The 21873-nt window shown below is 43.0% G+C and overlaps 1 protein-coding gene across 2 annotated transcripts in view; it reads right to left on the bottom strand.

Moving 5' to 3' along the window:
* Nucleotides 1–15339: 15339 nt before the first annotated feature.
* The window catches only part of SLC2A11 (solute carrier family 2 member 11), a 539079-nt gene continuing 532545 nt past the window's right edge, over nt 15340–21873 (bottom strand). For both annotated transcript variants that reach the window (XM_069619918.1, XM_069619919.1), the window contains exon 12: nt 15340–18007. In XM_069619918.1, coding sequence (XP_069476019.1) covers nt 17807–18007 — 201 coding nt within the window. In that variant the 3' untranslated portion in view covers nt 15340–17806. The remainder of the gene's footprint in view (nt 18008–21873) is intronic.

A 21873-nucleotide genomic window follows, 5' to 3' on the forward strand; every position in this document is an offset into this window, starting at 1 on the left:
CGAACATTAAACACCAACGCTGCGTTTCGAAAATCCCTGCTGCTTCAGAATGTGAGGCACGCATGCTTCCCAGTGCTAATCACAAACACCTGCTGAAGCACGCCACCTGCTTATCAATGTTTACCCAGCGTGCCGTACCCTCGAGCCACCTGGGAAATGCAGTCCCACTAGGAGCATCCATGTACCATTGCTCAAGATTACTCTGGCTGCAACTACTCCTTTTCCCGTCCAATTCCTGACAGGTGGATATGGCCGATTACCTGACTAAATCCAGGATTTTTCCCCCTAGAGTTGGGGCTGACACGCTTCCCTAGTTGTCATACGCTATCCTTATGGATGAACACCAATTGGGCTTCGGCAGAGTATGGATGCCTTGGCCTCCTACTCAGCTGAAAATGGATTGAAACTCAATGCCCCTAAAACAAAGGTTATGCTTATTGGAAATAAATCTGGTCCAAAGTCCCGGTTTGCCTGGAAAATTGAGGAAACTGTGGTGTAAGTAGTGGAAGGTTATATTTACTTGATCAACATTCGTTTATCCTGCTTATCCCTTAAGAATGATATTGTTCCAAAAATATTAAAGAAAATGTGGCTTATTTATTGCCTCAATGGGTGGGTACTCCATTGAAGGTTTTATTGTGTTACATAAATCGGACCTGATTCCCAGTATCCTTTATGGCCTGGAGGCTTTCACTCTGAAGGATGTTAAATGGCTTGAGAAATTAGAAGGACAAATCTGGAAAGAAAATCTAAAACTTCCCCGTGTGCCCAATGAGGCAATATGCTGCAAAATCGGTTTCACATCTGTGTTGACTCATTGCAGGATTGCTAGGAGCACTATCTATATGAAAATTATGAGTCGCTCTGAGGTTGAGCCGTTCCTTCGTCTATATGCGGCCATGTTAGAAGGTTCTGTGGTGCCTAATCCCCCATTTAAACACGGTATAGAGGAAGTCACCAGCTTGCACTCTAAGATGAATTTTGAGATTGAACGTTCATGTAACCGGGGAAAACGTCTTCATTCAATCAATTTATTGAATTTATAAAGCGCCTTTCGCCAAAAGCACTATTAAAAAATATTAGAGAAATGGTACAATGTACGTGATAATACAAAAAACAACTAAAACAGAAGGCGGGGGAGAGAATCGAAAGTCACCAAGTAGGAAGAAGGGAGAGAAGATGAGCTTTCAGGTAGAATGAAAAATACAAAGAGATGAAGAAGAGTGGATAGAGAGAGGCAGAGAATTCCAGTATTTATGGGCTAAAATGGCAAAAGATCAGAAACGGGAAGAAGCACAGGGGGTTTGGGGATAGTGAGAAGAAGCATATTTTTGTATCAGAGGGAGAATAGACTGAGACTACAGAAGAGAGATAAGGAGGAGCCAAGCCGTGAGTACATTTAAAAACAATAGAAAGAAAATGATAGAGAAGACGTAATTCATGGGGAAGCAGTGAAATAGACAGTAAAGAAGATGTGATAGAGGAGGGAAAAGGCAAAGAGAAGACAAAATGAAGAATTATAAACGGATCAGAGAGGAAGATGTAAGGCAGGAAAAGTAGCATGAAATGAGAGACAGGGGCAAGCACGACGGATGTTAAAAAGGGCATAGTGGCAGGAGCGATCAATAGAAGTGATATGCAGTTTAAAGGAAAGCAGTGGATCAAAAACAATACCCAAATTGCGTGCAGAAGAGGAAAAGGGCAGAGAGGAAGGAGGAAAAAAGAGAGATGGGGAAGGAAGAGCAGACAGAATGGTTGACGCTGGAAAAAGCAGAACCTCACTCTTAGAAGGATTGAGGTGTAGAAAATGAGAAAAGACATCCAGTTTTGGACACCAGAAAGGTAAGTTGATTCAGTGGAGTGCAGAATAAAGTCAAATGAAGAAAAAGAGAGAAATATATGTGTATCATCTGCATACAGATGAAAGGAAATATTAAATGAAAAAATAAGAGCAGAAACTGAGGCAGTTTACAGGGAGAAAAGGAGACAGAAAATATTGGGGAACACCGTAAAGAAGTGAGGAAGAAATGTGTCCAGCCCAAGTTACAGAATAGGACCGCAGAGAAAGATAGGAGCGGATCCGTTCAAGGACAGACCCAATAATAACCACAGAAGAAAGGGAGGAAATAAGAAGAGTGTGATCAACAGTATTGAATGCCGTAGATAGATCAAGAAGAATAAGTATAGAGGAGAGCTTAGAATGACGAGCAAAGAGAAGAGAGTTAGAGACATGCAAAAGAGCAGTCTCAGTAGAATGAGAAGGATGGAATGCAGATTGAAAAGGTGGTAGAAGAGAATTAAGATTTCGGAAACTAGCAACCTGGGCATATGCAGCCCGCTCAAGAATTTTAGAGAGAAAGGGAAGAAGTGAAATTGGGTGAAAATTAGCAGAAGTGGAGGGGTCAAGCGTTGGTATTTATTTGATCGGGAGAAGAGCATGCTTAAAGGTAGCAGGGAAACATGAGTTAGAAAGATAAGTATTAATGAGTGAAGTAAGATAAGGAAGAAGATGGGAATAGACATGTGGAATAAGAGAAGAGGGAAGAAGATCAGAAGGAGACGCTGTTGGATGAGCACGGCTAAGAAGGGCAGAGGTGACGGAATCGGTAAGAGTGGAGAATGAGCATAAAGAGTATGAAGGCAAACTGGAAGAAGAGGAAGGAGAAGGTTTGGGACAAGAAGCAAATGCAGATGATTAGAAGCTTTAGATGTGTCTTAAACAAATGAAGGCTAAAGTGCTGCTATGGGACAGACGTATGCTAATTAATAATCTCTCCTTGAAATCCACATTCACAAAATATGCTAAGCAAGGATTTCCGTTCCCCCACCCATTGTCACATATTTTAAAATTGAAATGTTTTGCATTAAGGAATTTTATCGCCAAATTAAGACGTAATCTTTTAACCCTTAAAGTGCTACGTGGGGGGTGGAAAAAGATTCAATATGATAATAGAATGTGTAGGATGTGTAATTTGGAAGTAGAGACTGCGAGACATATAGTGTCCTCTTTTCTATAATGGATATGTTAAGGCGTAATCTTTTGTAGGTGAAATATCTTCCATACAATCCGATCAATTTTGAAGTATGATTTCTTTCAGGAGAATCTCTTGTTGTCACTTCATTTGTGTATTTTATATGGAAAGAATTAGAAAAAATGGCTTTTAACACCTAAATTGACTAGAGAATTTATAAACTGTTTTTTAATGTTCAGACTGATTTTTAGATCAAGGACTGTGAACATTGTGTTGCATTCGTGTGTGATAATATGTTCATCTGTTGTGCTTTATATTGGCAACTCGTGTACATTTTGTATCTGTTTGAATGTGTAAAGCTTTGTGTGTAACTGAATACACTATTAAATACAAAAACAGAACATTATTATTCAGATTGAGAAGCTGGGAACACATAACATATGCCCTCAGATCTCTGCACTGGCCCTAAGAGTAAAATGTAAGGACCTGTGCATGACACAAAGAGATTTCTACAAAACAGACCGAGTCTTCATTAAGGAAAACATTTACACATTAAATGGCATCAATGACCCTAGGTTATGGGAGTGCCTACGTACTATAGATTCCCAGATACAAAAAGCCAACTGGGGCTAAAGACTTTATCGCACTTAGCTGTGGGACTAGGGAATACTTTACAGATCCACTAAGAGCCAAGGGGCTCACTTTTCTTCTAGGAACACTAGAAGAATCAGTTGTTTAAAGAGGTCTAAATCAGCCCAGCAATAAATGGGTGTGTTGATGTGTTTGGTTATTTGCCCTCAACACCATGAAGGTCCGTAGGAGTGAACAGCGTGCTTTAGAAATGGCTGTTAAGATAACATCACATTTACCTGCACCAACTACAAATGAAAATAATCTGTCTTTATTGAGAGTATACTAATAAATACATAGGACATGCTTGTTGCTTTATTCAGATGAATCTGTCACACAGCACGGTTGTAGCGACTACTTCATTGCTGACACAAAACTACTGGTAGATCCCAGGCTCCTTTTCGTGGCCAGCACAAATGTTCTAGTGGGACTTTTTCAGCAGCATTGGTTAAAACCATGCATCATTTAAAACCAGGTTTCAGGGTTTCACTCATGGTGTGTATTCAGGAATTGCTATGATAACATCACCATTCACTCTACCACTAAAGCAAGTAGTAAGGTCATGCAGCAGACATTTGAAAAACTATTCTGGATGCACATGGTAATTCAATTTTGACACTCAGTAGTACTAGAAATTGCAAAAGCTGTAATAATTTCAGGGGAATTTGACAGTGCGCACACACAGTTGGTGGGTGCTTACCACAGAAGAGGCACCTCTACAGCCATAATTTTCCCATGCATCTGTTCTGCCATTAACATCTCCAAATGTCACCCGTATGACTTTAGCAGACCATATGCAGATATCATCTTTTCACAGTTTTTAGGATGCCAACAGTGTATTGAGGACCACTGTTATCTTCTTTGATCTACTCCATTTTCTAGAACCATTTTCTCCATGTGAATCTCCAGTTCTTTATATCGGGCCCAATGGTCATTTTAAGATCATCTCTATACGTTTCCAGTTAGAATAGATAAGAGAAGTACGCTCAATCCATTTGTGCAAACAGAGAAGTTTAAATTAGAAAAAAAAGGCTTTCATGATCTACACACAACAACCAGGCCGCCAGACCACTGTTCGTGCCATCAGCACCTACATCTTCTGATAGGTTAGGAGATAATGAAGATGGCATATCTTCCAAATCATCCTTTCCTTTTCCTCCTATTGTCGCATTTACCATTTCAGATGAATATACACTCTCCTCTCCTATTACTTCCTGCCCATAGGCTCCTTTATAGACGACTATACCTCTAGATCATCTCCTCAGATGCCTTGTAAATGGGTATACTGGGCTATGTTTACCTCATCTCTTCTGATGCCGTGCGTGTGCTTCAAGATGGCCAAACCTACATACCTGTGTGTTCTGGAGACCGTGCCCATCATATCTATTTTGACTAATTTTAAATAGTTTTGGATTACTACAACTTACACTCCTATCCGTTATAGGAACCTACCACATCCCTTGCAGTGCCTTGTGTTTGGATGTATGGAACTATACATGTCTTCTAATGCCTTGTGCAGGGTTTTGGGAGTAACTATCAACTTCATATTGTCTGCTGCCTGTTGAATAGTTCTCGGTTACCAAGCTCATTACTTCATGCATCTGTTATAGGGTTGCAGAGAGCCATAGTCATCTGATCTAACTGATGAAGTCTCCTATCTGGATCGAGGGACCAGCAGGTGGTGAACCCGAGGGCCAGGTGCCACTGTGAGCCTGTGGATGTTGGGCCTGAGGGTAGTATTAGGAGGATCTCGTGGTCAACCCACATCGGGCCTTATCACATGACAGGGGACAACCATAGTGCCATACCTCCAGCCAGTCTGGGGAGTGTAGACCTACTCCCAACCCACTTGCCCAAAAGGGCAGCCGAGTCCTGACAGCTTTGGTCCCAGAGCAGCCTCAGGTGCACAAAGGGAAGATGGCTAATTACAGTCCTCACCAATTACCAGCTACATGTACAGGCCATCACCAGAAGACCCATCATCCAGGGGGAGATGCCCTCACCTCCCGTCAGACAGTGTGGATGTAACACCAGGAGGCTTGTGTTTGCATAGCCATGGCTGAAGAGACAGAGGAAAACAGAGAGGTGGTAACAGTGGAGGGCAGGGAGAGACAGAGAGGTGGTAACAGTGGAGGGCAGGGAGAGGTGGTAAAAGCTAGGAGGGTGAAGGTGGAGGAGGAACATTGGTAACAAGGAGAAATAGTGAAGAGAAGGAGGTGCTTGGAGCAAGAGTTAAGAAGGCAAGAGAGGAGGTGGTAAAATCACAGGGAGAAAGTGAACAGAAGAAGGTGGTGTGAGTTAAGAAAAAAGGGGAGGTGGTGACATCAGAGGGATAGAGTCAACCGGAGGAGATGGCAACAACGTAGGGAGAAAAAGAAGAGGAGGTCATGAATATAGGATGGGGTGATAAGGTGGCAACATCTGGAAAAGGACAGTAGCGGCAGAAGAACAAAATACCAGGACAGAGAGAATGACCCGCCTACTCAATAAATGTTACCACTGCTTAAGTGGTGAGGTACCGGTCCCCGGAAAATCTCCAACTCGTACAGATCAAAATGAAAAAGGGTTTGTAACACCCTAAAGCCCACAAGGAATGAAGAGATGAGATAACCCCTTTTCTATGGCACAAACTGGGGCCCTTGATTCTGAGGTCAGGAGGGCCGACAAACCTGTACCACACAGAAGATACATTTATTAAAGAGGGCAGAGTTCTTGAGCAAAAGGAAGTTAATCTCATTGAGGAGATCCCATTTTCCATTTACGTTGGCCCAATCTTGTAAGCAATCGCTGGAAAAGATAACAAACACTGACATCCTTGTTGATCCCACGTGAGAACCTGTGACATCGCTTATAGAGCCTTTTGGCTTTGGATGACCATGAATTCCACTCCTATCTTTTGATGTTTTGTGCAGTGTTCTGGATGGCCACACCCACCTCAATGCCTTTGGTTTTGAAGGGCTATATCTGTATATGAACTGTGTGCTGTGGCGGGGGACCAAACATGCCTCATTTTGTCTGCACAGTTTCTAAGAAACACATGTCCACGCCCTCTCTTCTGATGCTGTATATTTGCTTCCAGATGACCATATTCCTGTATATCTTATGTTGGCTTGTGTGTGGTTCCTGAGGGCCAAACCCACTTAAACCTTTCGGATGTCTTTGTTTGTGTAGTTTTGCTACAACCATACATACCTCATCTCGTATGAGGTGTATTCACTTCCCCGTCATCTCTTAAGATGTTCTGTGTATAGTACTAGAGCATGAACCACAGATCATTTCTTCTTAGGGTTTCTGTATGGTTTGGAGGGCTATAGCCCCACCTCATCCCTTCTAATGCTTTCTATTCAGTTCCAACAACCTTTGACCCAACCTCATTAGTCCCTCAACCGTTAGGATGCTTTATGTATGTTTCCAAATGAGAAACCACAGACAGTCTCCTCTTATAAGGTTTCTGCAAAGTTCCAATAACCATAATGCTCACCAGACCCTTTGTACTTTATGTGATGCTTCTATACGTGGATCATTGGGGAATCTATTGAATCTCACTGTTTTTTTTTGTACCATGAAAAAAAGGAAACCTTTCCTGGAGACTCTAATTTAAAAAGTATAAAGAATATAGCTCATTGCAATGATGGGGAGCCTATCCCCAATTGCACACTGGGGGAGGTGAAGCAATATCTACATAACTATCAAAGGAAGTGTGGGGGCCATCCCTGATTACACTGTGGGTAGTGAGGCATGTGTACTTAATGATACTATAAGTGATGTGCCTGTCCCTCATTAAAAGTAGAAGATGATAAGCCTCTCCATAATTATATTGCAGGAGGTGAGGAAGTGACCCTGGTTACTTTACAATAAGTGGGTGATACATATACATCACTACCTTGTGGAAATTAACTCTTCCTGATTAAACCTGGGGAGGTTAGGGGTAATTGCATGCTTGCACAGTGGCAGTGAGGGGAATGCACATGATTGCACTGGGGGGTGGGGGGATTGGGTCTCTTCATGATAACATGGTAGGGGGCAACGTTTCTCTCCTTGATTACATGGGAAGGGAGGGGAATGTCTTTGATTATACCGTGAGAGGATAGGAGGCATCACAGATTTCACTATGGGAAGTGTGAGATATATCCTTGTTTACACTGTGAGGGTGATTGTTTTCTATCTGATTACACCTGGGAAGGGTATGTTTAGCTCTATGATTACACAGAAGTGCACAGTATACCACTCGGTGCATTAAAGGAAGTGTGGGTCTTCCCCTGGAATCACTCGGCACGTTTTCTGGGGGTCTGTCTTTTAATGCAATAAGGCGCAGACACCTTGTAGGGAGGTGTAGCGTGTGTACCTTATTACATGGATGGATAGGTTGAAAGTGTCAGGTACTGGGGTCCATCAAATGGATGTGCTCATACCCATAAAAAGGAAATGTGTAAGAAGTATGACTGTGAAGTGGGTGAGCTACACAGCAAAGCGCAGTGATGAACTTTGTGTAGACATGTTAAACTTCCTTTCACCTCAGATGACCTATCTCAGTTGACTCAGAAGTAAATAAATGCTGAAATTACGCAATGAGACCAACACCCCTTTCCACACTGGTTGCAGCATACTGGCAGATAACCATTTGTCAATGGTAAATAAATAAGCCGTGGCAGAGAACTCGCAAAACTAATGAGGTTTCAATCTTTTCAGGTGAGGGTCAGCATCCAGTGCCAATCTTCCTATATCAGTAGAAATCATTCAAAGTTCAGCAGGCGTAGAGATAGATATTTACCTTGCATGTGTATTCCCCCTGTCTGACACACCTACTGGGCATTCATCTCACATCCCACACTGACTTAGCAGCTTAAAGAAAATTCAAGTGGGTCACTGACTGTCAGAGTAACCCTAGCAGCTGCATCCGTGAGACTGCAAGGGCAGCAACATCAGGCGGATGAGACTAATCACACGGCTGCTGCTTGATGGTGGAGCTAGCATGAAGCAGCAAAGGGAATGCAGACATATGGAGACCGTAGGTGGCAGTTGAAGGGGCGAACCGAGTAATGGTGAGTGAGTGCAGAGAGTGAGGAAGGAGGGCTCTTATATAGGAGGACACATTATGTGTTTGAAGTAAACAAGAGTTAAATCTTTGGCGAATGGGAGTGATGGAAAAGGAGGAAAGAGTTATGCTTGGGATGGACTTGAAATAGGGCCTTAATTTTATTTGATTATTTATTTATCTATATAGCGCCGCAGGCATCAGGGAGCATTACAATTAGACAAGGACGAATACAAGGAGACAGGTCAGCATGGCATCACTGCAGCTAGCGTATCAGTATATTTCTAAGGGGTTAATTTCCATCTAAGTGCTTGAGTGGACGTCTATTTAAATAGCAAGGTTTTGAGTTTCTTTCTGAAACATAGGTAGTTGGATTCTAGTCTGAAATGACTTGGCAGCTCATTCAATTTGGTGGTTGCTTTAGAGGAGAAGGCCCTGCCTAGTCCGTTAGCTCTTTTGGCCTGGCTGACATTGACTAGTCCTTGAGCCCTGGATCTAAGAGCACGACTTGGCTCATATAGGGTGAATTGTTTCTTTTGATAGGTGGTGGCTACACCAAATAGACAATGGTGGACAAGAGACATTGATTTAAAGGTGATGCAATCTTCCATGGCTAGCCAGTGGTTCTCTCTTGACAGCATAGTGGCTCTGGCAATGATGGAACTATTTGGTTGACTTAACAGGGGTGTAATTCGTCTAAGGAGTCTTTGGTGATATTGGGCCTCATTACACAGTAGTCGGTAAACCAGGGCGCTATTAGCGCCATGGTTCATGCCGGTAAAATACTGGCACCGCCTTGGTGGAAAGGGGAATTACCGCCCTATTCCAAGGTTGGCGGGCGGTAATTCCCCCTTCCACCATTGCCCTTCCCCATTCCCATTTTTGCCCCATAGGGCTCTATGGGAATGGGGAAGGCGCAAATTACCGTAATTAGCTCCTCTGGTCCCTTTGCGGGTTGGTTTTTAACGCCTGCAAAAAGCAGGCGTTAAATTCCCCAACCCGCAAAGGGACGTCGTGGTAAGGCGGTAAGGATTTACCGGTACCGGTAAAATACCGGTACCGCTAAACCCTTACTGCCTACCGTGTAATGAGGCCCATTGACAATTGCGTTTTAGGTATGGACATGGGCACCGGCTCCCAGCGATGCTTGCAAATAGACACCTAGTGTCTTGACTTTTTCAGAGACCCTGATCGTCAAGTCTTTGATTTTAAAGGATGAATAGGCAGGATCTAGTTTAGCCCTGGCTTGAGGAGAACCAAATGCCATAAGCTTGGTCTTGCTTTCATTGAAGCAAATCCAGTTTGTTTTCATCCAAGCCTCAATGGAGTTGTATATACAAGAGAGTTTATTGCTGTCTGTGGGATGGCAGCCGCTTCACTCAATGATCAGTTGAGTGTCATCAGCAAAATTTATAAATGATACTCCCAAGCTTGTCAATAGGGTACATAAGCAACGCAAGTAAAGATTGAAGAGGAGGGGTGAGAAACTGGCCCCCTGTGGTATGCCACAATTTACTGGCCTGGGGGTGGAGGAGTAATCTCCCCATATGATCTTAGAACACCTGTCTTCAAAGAAGGAGGCTATCCATTCAATGGCATCTTGGGAGCAATTTCTAGATTTGTCTAGGGCCTCTCAGAGCTTCTGCTCTGAGAGGCCCTAGACAAATCAAGCTGCCGAGAGGTCCTGTAATATTAGCATACCCGTCTTTCCCTCAACCAGGATACCAAGTATCCTAGTTTGGAGGACCGCCATTGGAGGTTAATGCAGCTTTGAGTACTATTGTACTAAAACCCTAGCTATACCTCCTTCACTCCTTGCTGTTAATCTTGATATGGTAACAGGCACGGCTAGAACACTTCTCTTGTTTATCAGATAAACAGACTGCAGTCATAAAACAATTTGAAAGTAACTGGACCTCCCATAGAGCCCCATTTGTAGGTCAAGAATCCTGTGCCTACGGCTTCAGGCAGCAAACGGCCAACCTCCAGTTCCTCCGGGCCAGACATTGTGGCTGGGATATATGCTTGTTTAATAGTTGGGCAGGAGTTCTTAAGTGGCTGGGGCTACTGTAGACCATGAGTGGACTAAGAGTACCAGAATCACCATTAAGCTAATATTGCAATACACTATTTCCTTCCTAACATGTTGGGACAGATTAAGAAGACGGAGAGAGAAGCACACCATACTCTAGCAAGATTTATCATACAGGTTACGTGGCACACCTTGTGAAGAAGAAGCATCCTACCTAGAAAGGACACCAGGTACATAATGCTTGGAAAATGCATAAGCACGATCTTTACAGATATCTGCAATGGGTATGTGCCTATGATGCTGTGCATGCACTGCATGGCATCTGGAGGTGCCTCCTAAATCCGAGCAACATGCAACACCTAGGCTTTAGAAAAAAGATAGAATCGAGCTGGCAATTATAATTCAAATACCCTCATAAGTAACACAAGATTATCAGACCTACGAAAAAGAAAAGGTTATTCCATGTAGTGACTACTGTACTGCTAGTCCATAGTTCCCTTTCCTCCAAACTGCTGCTGGGCATCCCTCCATATGGACATGGTAGGAGCCATTTGAAGCAGAAAATGCCTTCCCCTTTACATTCAAGGACACATAGGCACACTTATGGGCTTTCCACCCCACAGAGGTGCTTAAATTACATATATTTTATGGTACCTAAATGGCTGAGAGTCAATTACTCAGGAACCAAGTCACTAAATATAGTGACTAAGGGAAGGGGTGCCACACCAGACACCCCTGCTTTGACACAGGAATCTGAGAGAGCTGAAGAGGCACCAGTCCTGCATAACCAGATTCAAGTCTAAAAAAACACCCTCTTGCAGGCCAAAACGAGGCCACCAGGATCATCGACCCCTGGATGCCCCAAGTTGCTTACTTCGTTCTGCAGAAGAGGAGCCATGAAAACATATAAACAAGCTTGTGACTCCATTCCATCTAGAAGGCATACCCTATGGAGCCCCTCCCCTGACCCATCCATGAAGCGTATGCAAGGCATTTGTCATTGCATTGAGTGGTGAAGAGGCTCACCGTCGGCTTGCTGGGTTCAGTCTGCCCACCTCTGTGTTGAGCTCGCCTGCCATGTGAACTGCTCTTATCATCATGCCCTGTACGATAACCCACTCTCATATCACTAGGGCCACAACACAGAAAGCTGGGGCTTCTTATTGACATAAAACCTCATGGTGGATCAACACCACTTTCCCTGACTCAAAGGGAGGAAAGGTTTGAGGGCATCAAAGATGGCCCTGAGTTCCAGAAAATGTATGTTGTGATGTAGATACTCCCTGGATCACAGACCAGGAGTCGAAAGACTATCAAGGATCGCTGACAGGCTCTCTAATAACAAGTCAGTCATGACAACCACTGAGTGCAGAGGGTCCAAAGGGAGCGTGCCTAAGTAGATCGCTGAGTCCTACCACCACTGCAGATCATTCGGAAGACTGGCAGAGATTGGGGTGCTGACTGATTGATTTCCCCCCTCGTGGTTCCGGCAGCTCCCAAAGTGCAGCTGGAACTGCTGCATCTTCAGCCTGGCGAAAGGGACTGATAGGATGCATGTTACTACGAGCACCAATAACCTCTGATTATACTGTGTGCATGTGGATGCCCTTGTGAAGACATGCTTGACCGCTGCATGGATGTCAATCACAAGCTCCAGTGTATACCCTGCCTTGAGTGGTGTTGAGGTGGAAGCCAATGATGTGGATAGCCTTTTTAGGAATGAGCTTGGACTGGAAATCCCAATGCGGAACGGGTCTGGAAGAGAGTTTCAAGAGTGCTGGAGACCATATCCTGTAAACTGGCCCGGATAAGCCAGTCATCCAGGCAGGGGTAGACATGCCGCCCCCCGGACGGAAATTAAACTCGCCACAACATTCATGAGTTTGAAAAATACATGTGGGGCAGAGTTGAACCCAAAAGAGAGAACCCTGTACTGAAAATAGGCTCATCAGAAGATGAGTGAAACAAATCCACTCTGCCAAAATGGAGATCTATATCTGCCCCTGTACATTTGAGATACAAATAGTTGAATGCATCCCAATGGACCGGCGCATGCCTGCTCCCACATAGGGCCAATGACGAGCCGTGAGAATATGATGCAGCAATGACTCCAACAGGTCTTGGCCTAGCTATTTTGCCTCATAGAGGCTTGATTTGACAGCTGCCTGATGGTCTAGAGGCGGATCCTATTGAAAATCAGCGATCTCCCTCCGCAACTGCTGGTTTGTTACCTCCAATAGCGAATCCACATTCTCCAACCTTAGCTGAATCGTCGAATTGTAGTAGATCTAGCAACCAAAAGCATCCAAAAGCGTGTACTCCTTATTCAGCAGAACAATGAGCAGTGAATGAAGACGTCTTGGCATATATCCAAGCTGCCATGCCCGCAGATAAGTGCAGCTGAGGATGAGAGAGGCACAGGGTGTCCGTCGATGACTGACAATACCTTTTTATTGGTTGGCTGTACTTAGTGTGGCTTTTATTATATATTTGCTGCCTCAGCTAGCACATCCTTTTGCAGCAATGCGCCCAACAGTCCTTGAGACTGCAGAGCCAGCACCTCTGCTGAAGCTCCACTTTCCGGCGGGGCCTCAGCAAAGGGGTGGAGTGCCTAGAAAGGTCGCTACACTCCCTATGTGATCATGTAAGAGCATGTTGAGGAGGGGAAATCGTCGTCCTCATTCTCCGTATAATGTGCATATTTGGGAGGCAGTATATGGTCATTCTGTGGTGCCCCTTGAATAACATTGTCTGGGACTGGAAAAGGAGTGACCGGAACTGGAGCCTGTGTGGCCAGATTTGGTGGAGGCTGCAGAGCCCTCTGAAGGACCTAGATGGAACAGTAGGGCCCTGAAAGCTGATGACGACTGGATGGGACAGCAGAGGAAGCATAATGGGAGTGCAAGAGGAGTCAAGTACTTACACCGGCACTGCATGTGGGACCACCATTGCTGGGGGAACTGAGCTAACAGGCAACGTCTCCATTATCCTCGAGAGCCAGCATGGCGCTCTGCAACTGTGCCAGCGCTGAGGCTAAGGAGAGAGTGCTAGCAGCGGTGGCTGGGTCTCAGATGGGCTGCTTCACCGGCTTGGTTCACGGGTCAGAATGCCACAATGAGATGGAAGACCAGGGATACATAGTGCACCAGGGAATGTGGCTCGAAGACCACCCCACACTGGGCGTTAAAGTGTCCTTTGGTTACGTGGGAGGCAACTTGATTGGATCCCGAACCTCCACTTAGCGAGGCTTTGAGCGTGCATTAACTTTTGAAAGAAAAGAGCTGCATGCAGATACCCCGACTCATAGACTTGCTCTGAGATGACATCCCTCGCTCTCAAGCCTGACCCCATGTTGTGCTGGGTGAAATGGTGTGGTATGGTAGGGATGTGCGGGAAACGGCAGTCTGGTGCATAACCCACAGGCCTAGGCTGATGAAAATCCTTATTACAAGTTCTGGTATGGGCTGCAGGAACCATGGGTTATAACCAGGTAGGTGCAATATCCTCAGAGCAAGTCACTGTCAGATTTCCCAGGCATAAAGGCGCCCCCCTTGAGCACAGACCCAGTAATAGACCTCAGTAGCCCCTTGGTGCATGACCTGGTGCTCTACCTGTGAGCATGCGGTGGGCGAGAACCACCCTAGGGTCCTAAGGAATCCACCCCCCAAAAGAGCCTCATGGGAAGCAGTCCCCCTGCTTGCGTGTCTGTATGAACAAGGGAGGATTTACCTTTCCTTCTTTGGTGTCCTTGCAGGCACATTCCTACAAGGGTGCAGGGGGGGACCTGAAAAACATCTCTCTCCAACACCAAGTCTCTTTTTAAGGGTCCTCAGTGATAATGTGTAACAAATGACGCAGAGGTCACATCAGTGCTCGGGGACTAGGCACTCCAGACAGAATAGGTGGGGATCAGACCTGGGAAGAAACCATCACAGCAAGTGCACTGTAAGAAGTTGGCAAACATTGATATACCCTCGATCGACTAGAGGCTATGGAAGCCAGCAGTGGGTAAACTAAACTAAAAAAGAATAAGGGGAACAAAAGAGGAAAAATAACAAAACTATACCTGCTGGTGGAGCAGCCTGTTCCGTTCTGTGCCAAGAAGGGGACTGGCGGGCATGGTCGGGGCAGAGTGCGCAGTGCGGTGCCCTGTTGGCTTTGCCTAGCCATCTGCTAAAAGGAGAAGGCATTTTGAAGTGCAAATAGTTCAGGTCCTGCCCTTATAGAGAGACACCCAGTGGTATGGAGGAAATGATGCTGGACATAGGACTATGGCAACCACTGTCCAAACAAATACTTGTAGTCCCAGCCACATTCAAAGCTCAATAACTGCATAGACTAGGCTGAAAAATTAAAAGATGCGTGTTATGGTTTAAAGAGAATTCTGATATGACTATAGGAATGAAAGAAGGAACTATACTTAAAGCCATTCTATCTGTATGGAGGCGTCCATATCAAGATCTGCCAAAGCCTAACTTCAGACCTTTATATTAATAAAACCTACATTCACTGGATCAACGCCACCCTGGGCATGAAGATTGAGCAGTCATTCAGAATCATGCTTTCCGGATTCATTCAGCAAGGAAAACCTTTTTGCGCCCATTCAGGTATGAAGGAGTCAAAGCAGTCAAAGGATTGAAATTATTATATAACGATCTATCACATCAAAATAACCATTTACTTTTTTATTGTTTCCTGGTAGAATTGCTTTTTGACGTACCCATCTCTTCAACATTGGACCCAGAATCTCCGACCCAGAAATTCCCTCACAAGCTTTATGATAACTTATCAGGAAAAAGGCTCCCAATATGAGCAATGGCCTGGAGGGGTTGAAACATTAAACTCTTATTCAGAAAATGAGAGTCTTCTCTCTGGGGAAGTCATACGGCACACTGTTCCGTAAGTGCTGGATACAATATATAGTAAGGCCGGTCTACAGCATTAACATGGCATCTATGCAACTATAAAGCACAGGAAGGAGATTACCAGTCAGTCCTTTCAGAATATAACATTAAAGGAGAGTATTGTACATCTACGGCATGCAGGGAATAGAGTCTATTCTCAGTGTCAGGGACAGAAGGTCAGTTTATACAGGGTACAACATATGAGCCAATGTTTCTACATAAAGTGAATTACGAAGACAGATTAGAGTGTATGGAGTATACAACATATGGGCTACAAGTCATAACAACAATTATATCACCTTTTTCAGAAAATGGAAGGGCTGAATGAGCACTGCTGGATGTCGCACTTGTGAACTATGGGCTGGCAACATGGCTGAGGCAAGTGCTTAACGTCCTGCAGGCTGTGAGTTATAGGGAGACTGGAGTATGTAAACTGAATAGGAAAACCAATATATATGGAGTGCAATACAGAGTGAGTCTGGTCTAGGGAGACTGTGAAGTACAAGGCACTGGTAGATGCCAAAGGGGCCATAGGAACAGTTTACAGAGAGGGCAAGATCTAAGGATATTAGTCTAAAGAGACAATAATGAGAGGAGTGTATTACCAAGAATCAAATCTACTGAGATTAGAAGATACAGTGAGAGTTGTCCATATTCAGCGAAAGGCAAAGGGTGACCACTTTGTGTGGAATGAAAAACATAGGTAAAAATGATTAAATAGACTAAGAAATAAGAGGGATACCAACCTATATGGAATGTAAGACACAGGAACTGGAAGCAGGTAGACAGGCCTATATAGGGTATGGGATTAATGAAAATCAAATTATAGACAGCATAGGTTAGGGTTGATTTTCTACATTGCAGCAAAATTAAAGATAAGATAGTGTAGGGTGAGAAATGTTCCCACCTCTGAATTTCCTCTACTTGGCTTCCAGCCTTGGCATTAAAGTATGGTGAATTTGATTCTGACAGGACTGTTCTTGCCATCATAGTATTGTGAACTTAGTCTTGATTGGCCCACAGCCACTCTTGTCATTACAGCACAATTGATTTGATCTAGCGTTACATTCTTAAGCAGAACATATGAAGATGAGGGCCTTACCGACCAGTAACAGCCCACCACCTGCGTTAAGGCTGACGTTTTACTTAGGCCTCTAATTTGGGCTCAGAGGCCTCTAGATTATTTACGGCTGTTAACGTCTCTCACAAAGGCATATCTAGTTATTAGCATCTTGTGCATATGAGCCGGGTTTTAATAGCATTTTTTATGGACTTTGGCTTTGCTAGTCTTGTGCATGCCGAATTCCCTTAAACAACTACAAAGATGGCCACCACTGACAAACACACAGCCCTTTTCCTACGTCCATTTTGGCCATCTTGGAGTATTGGGCCAATGAGTGACTGGATGGCAAGTTACGTGGGGTTGGAGTGGAGATGGTAGTTGGTGGCAGGAGTACTGGGGGCTATGCGATGCATGTGCAGGGATGACCAAGGGTAGTGCAGGGGCAGAGCGGGAGTCAAAAAATGGCAGCCCGAGGGAGAGGCCTTGTGATCTGCCTGGAATGCAGGTTTGACCTTTTAGTAAAGCCTGAGTTGCTGGCCACCTGATTTGCTGGCTTCTCTCCCTTGCTGCTAATTATCAGTATCACATGATGGATTTGATCTGGGCAGTCTGTTATTTCATTGCACCATTGCATATTTGATCATGACAGGCCTGCTCTTGCAAATAACTCACAAGGAAAGGGATCTTGTTGAACCATTCCTATGATTACAGATTTGTGAAATTGATTTCATTAGACCAAGTCTTGTCCTTACAGAATGATGGATTTGATCCTGACAGGCCTACTCTTATCATTACAGAATGGTGAATTGGAGCCTGTGGGGACATTATTGCTTGGCATTACAGTTTGGGGGATTGGATTTTGGTGCATCCATTCTTGTCATTGCAGTATGGTGGATTTCACATGGTGAGGCCTGTTACAACATGGTGGATTTGATCATCAAGGGCCCATTCTTGTCATTACAGCATGGTGTATTTAACCATTCAAGGTCCATTCTTGTCATTGCAGCATGGTGGATGCAATTTCAGTGGGTCCATTCCTGTTTATATAGCTTGGTGGATGTGCCCACAATAGGTCCATTCTCGTCGTTACAGCATGATGGAGGTAATTTCAGTGGGTCCATTCCTGTTATTATAGCGTGGTGGAACATGACCACCGAATGTCCCTTATTATTAAAGCATGGTGGATTTGACCTCAGTGGGCCCGTTGAGTACATTGCCTCTTGCGAACCCTTTAAAATTACGCTTGTTAAACTCTTCTGTGATTTCAAACAGAGTCTTTCCTTTGGTTTCTGGGAGGAAAACGCCAACATAGACTGACGTGCACACACAGACGGTGAAGAAAGGGATGTAGCAGAAGTAGCCCAAACCGGCCTGGGAAAATAGAAAGAAAGCATATGAAATACAATATGGGACACACATAAGGAGTATCCTTTCCCCTGTACTTTCCAATGCACAACAGTTGACGCAAAGTATAACTCCCCCAAACTTCATGAAGCGCTAGGGTTCTATTTATTTTTAAATCTGTTTATTGCTTTTTTTTTTAGTGATTTAGCTGATTTTACTCAACTTTTTCAAAATTTGATAAAACACATATATAAAGGAGGACTACAACAATAATACAGATAATGAGCTGCAAATAGTTTAACACAATTATTGTAGCATTATCTAAGAATCAGATCCGTGTGACCTCCCAACAATATTATACTCGTCCACAACACATTCTAGCTCAAATGCATGTCAAAGAACATCCTATACATTCTAAAAGAAAGCACATAACAATGTTGCTATCATAACACAACATCATGAACAACAACTGCTTGACTCTTGAAATCCACATAACCAAGGTCTCATTCTGAGCACTTAGATTCAAGAAATTGAAAGTGGCTATACGGATACTCATAACTGTGGTTGCCAACATCGTTGCCCATCTGTTTTGCGGGGCCATGGTGCTAAAGAAGACCATATGTTTGTGAAAATATATTTTTCTCAATTCCGTCAGAGACACTCCACAATCACGTTTCAAGGTTTCTCTAACTGACAGATCAGAGCAAAACCTACAATAATTATCTTTCAAGTTAATGAGTTTCCTCCTCGCCAGGACATCTCGGGTTTGGCAAAGATTGAAACTATAAACGTAAGATCGCAGATCTAAGCTGCGGTGAAGGTGCCCTGCACAAGTATGGTTCTAAATCCTTTAATTTATTTGGACCAAACCCACAATTATGAAAGTATTTATATGTGAGGCAACTTCTTCTTGTTTCAATCCAGCCCATCATGTAAATTATGTCTTTGGCTCGATCCGGATTTGACATAAGCCTTAGCCAAAACCTCAAAGATGTATGTTGATGTATGTTGACCAGGTTTGAACAAATACATGTGATGAAGACAATAAATACTTGGACAATGGTGCTAAAATAGTGTCATTTTGGACATGCAATAAGCACTTGTGGAATAAGGCACAGAGATGCCAATTATACACAGCCATTAACGAAGTGAGCCCCAACTCATACCACAGCCATGGTCCTGGGGTGCATTGTGGAAGGCAAAGAACACCCCTCCAGTATCTCAACTCTAATTTATTCAAAAATATCATTGAGACTATGCTTTTTGTCTCTAAAAAAATAAAGGATCGTCGGCATAACTTTCTGACGCCAATACATGATGGCCGATCTAACCGAAAATTTGCCAAATTTGTACAGAATAAACCGTGTCTGCGATATGGCTGTGATTAGTTTATGCTCAATCATTTTCAATTGAGAATAAGCACGCAGCATTCCATCAAACAATAGACCAAGATATACATAGGTTGGTACGGTCTCTAGACTCACACTCTTGATCTTCCAGTCCATCTTCGATCTATTTGTTTTCCTCGGAGTATAGATCACTATCTGAGTTTTTTGTAAGTTAATGATTAGTTCATTATCCTCAAGATAGACACTTAATGCTGTCAAGAGGTGTTGTAATCCTACTGGCGTTTTTGAGACCAAAACCAAATCATCCACATACCATAGGGCCTTAATGGCAGTACCATTCATATTTGGATAATCCGAGCACACATTCAGAAAGGCCTGCTTCACATCATGTATGAAAAGTTGATACATCCCTGTTTCAGCCCTCTTGCTGTTGAAATTGCTGCTGATAACAGGCCTATCATTGACAACCTAATTTTTATTGTATTGGTAGAGTGTAAGGGATATATGATGTCACATAGCGTTGCAGGGCAGTCTGCATTGACCAATTATTTCATTAATTTGACTCTTGAGACCGAGTCAAATGGCGAGTGCAAATCGACAAACGCAAAATAAATCGGTTGTTTAGAAAGGTATTAGTGATGCCGACTGCCTGAGAAGATGGCCATCCAGATGGGACATGGGTGGCCATCTTAAGTCAGTGTTCATAATCTATCTAAATTGTGGATTCACAGAATAACGCAATCTATGTTAGGAACAATACATTGCAATATTTTAAAATGTTGTTTGTGAGGTCCAGCTCAAATGGGAAAATTGCACGATTTAAAATGTGTAACCTCATGTGGATGAAAATGATCAGAGCAAGTGGTGTTAGTGCCTGTCCTATATAAAACGAGGACATTCTGATCATTGTGAATAACTCGTTTGCTATACAATCAGAACTTCATATTTGGTCACAGATTTGGTTGTAATCTCCTCAAATAATGAGTCAGTCAGAATTTTTGATGAAAATAGTGTGTTTTAAATGATTCCACAAAAGTGGGTCAGGAACATCAGGACTGTGACAGCTTCCTTGTTGATATTTGCATCTATAATAGACCATCGCCCTAAGGGGTCATGTTGATCATCAATTAATTGAAAGGAGGTTTTTTATTTATAAGGATACTGACTCCTCTCTTTTTATCAGTTGCAGATGCAAAAAAGGCATGTTTGACACATCATTTAATCGGTTTATTATTTTCTAGTACAGATTCTAGGTGTGCTTCCTGAATACATGCAGGATTCTGTTAAGCCCTTTAACATTCTAAGATATAACTTTAATACTCATTGCTATAAAGACCTATCTAGAGATAATAAGAAAACAGATATCTGTTTATATGCATTAACTCATTAACTCAAAATCACAAACAATTTCTTAATAAAATCTTTATTGAAGACCTTGCCCTTGACATGGTTGATACCTGGCACTTTTGTCACCCTGACGCAAAAGAATTTACCTTTTTCTCCACCCCACACAAATAATTCTCAAGAATGGATCATATATTTATTAACTCCCCTCTTGCACGCTACATCCTTCCCTCTGAAATTTGCCCTATTATTATTTCTGATCACGTCCCTGTTCTTATTGTCCAGCAGTGGGACCCCTTACCTTTCTATACATCTAGATGGAGATTCAATTCCTTTTTATTGTACTACCCAGATTGTATCCAACAAACTAACACCTTCATCACTTAATAGTCCCCTAGACACATCCACACACAACAATTGGGATGCCTTTAAGCCCCATTAGGTGGATTCATCATACGACATACGTCCTTTAGAAAAAAAGAAAATGAAAAATCATTAGAGCAGGCATATTTTAATAATCTCATAGAAGATTCCTTCAAATCCCTTCTTGCAAAACATATTGAATTCAACAAATATAATACTAATAAAGCATGTTCCTCTTTACTAAGATCCAAAGCTAAATTCTATGGCGGATCCAATAAATCGGGCAAATTATTAGCTGCATATCTTAAAAGGAAAAAAAAAAGTCAAAACTCTAATGATCCACTGTTTCTTCTTGTGTTAGATGCAGAAAAAGCTTTCAATAGATTATCTTGGCCTATTCTTTTTCAATCCCTCTTATGCCATGAGTTCTGCGCTTACTTTATTACATTAATAACCCTTTTATACTCTTCGCCCTCAACCAGAATTTTTATTAATAATACCTAGACTAAAGCTTTTGCCAAATCGGGAGGCACTAGACAGGGATGTCCTTTATCTCCACTTCTTTTTGTGTTAGCTTTCGAACCTCTACTCCAAAATATCTCTGTACATAATAGCATTAAGGGTATAACAATCAAAGACTTTACTTTTAGATTCACTGCTTATGCTGATGATGTTTTACTTTACTTATCAGATCCTACTACCTCCCTCCCAGCACTTGTGTCTACTATAGATCAATTTGCCTGTGTCTCTGGTTATAAACTGAATTGTGACAAATCAGAAATTTTGCCCCAGACTAATTCATGTACATTAGAGAATAAGCCTCTTTTTGGAATGATA

Source organism: Ambystoma mexicanum, chromosome 10 (genome assembly GCF_040938575.1).
Source record: "Ambystoma mexicanum isolate Mex_15411 chromosome 10, UKY_AmexF1_1, whole genome shotgun sequence".
Lineage (NCBI taxonomy): Eukaryota > Metazoa > Chordata > Amphibia > Caudata > Ambystomatidae > Ambystoma > Ambystoma mexicanum.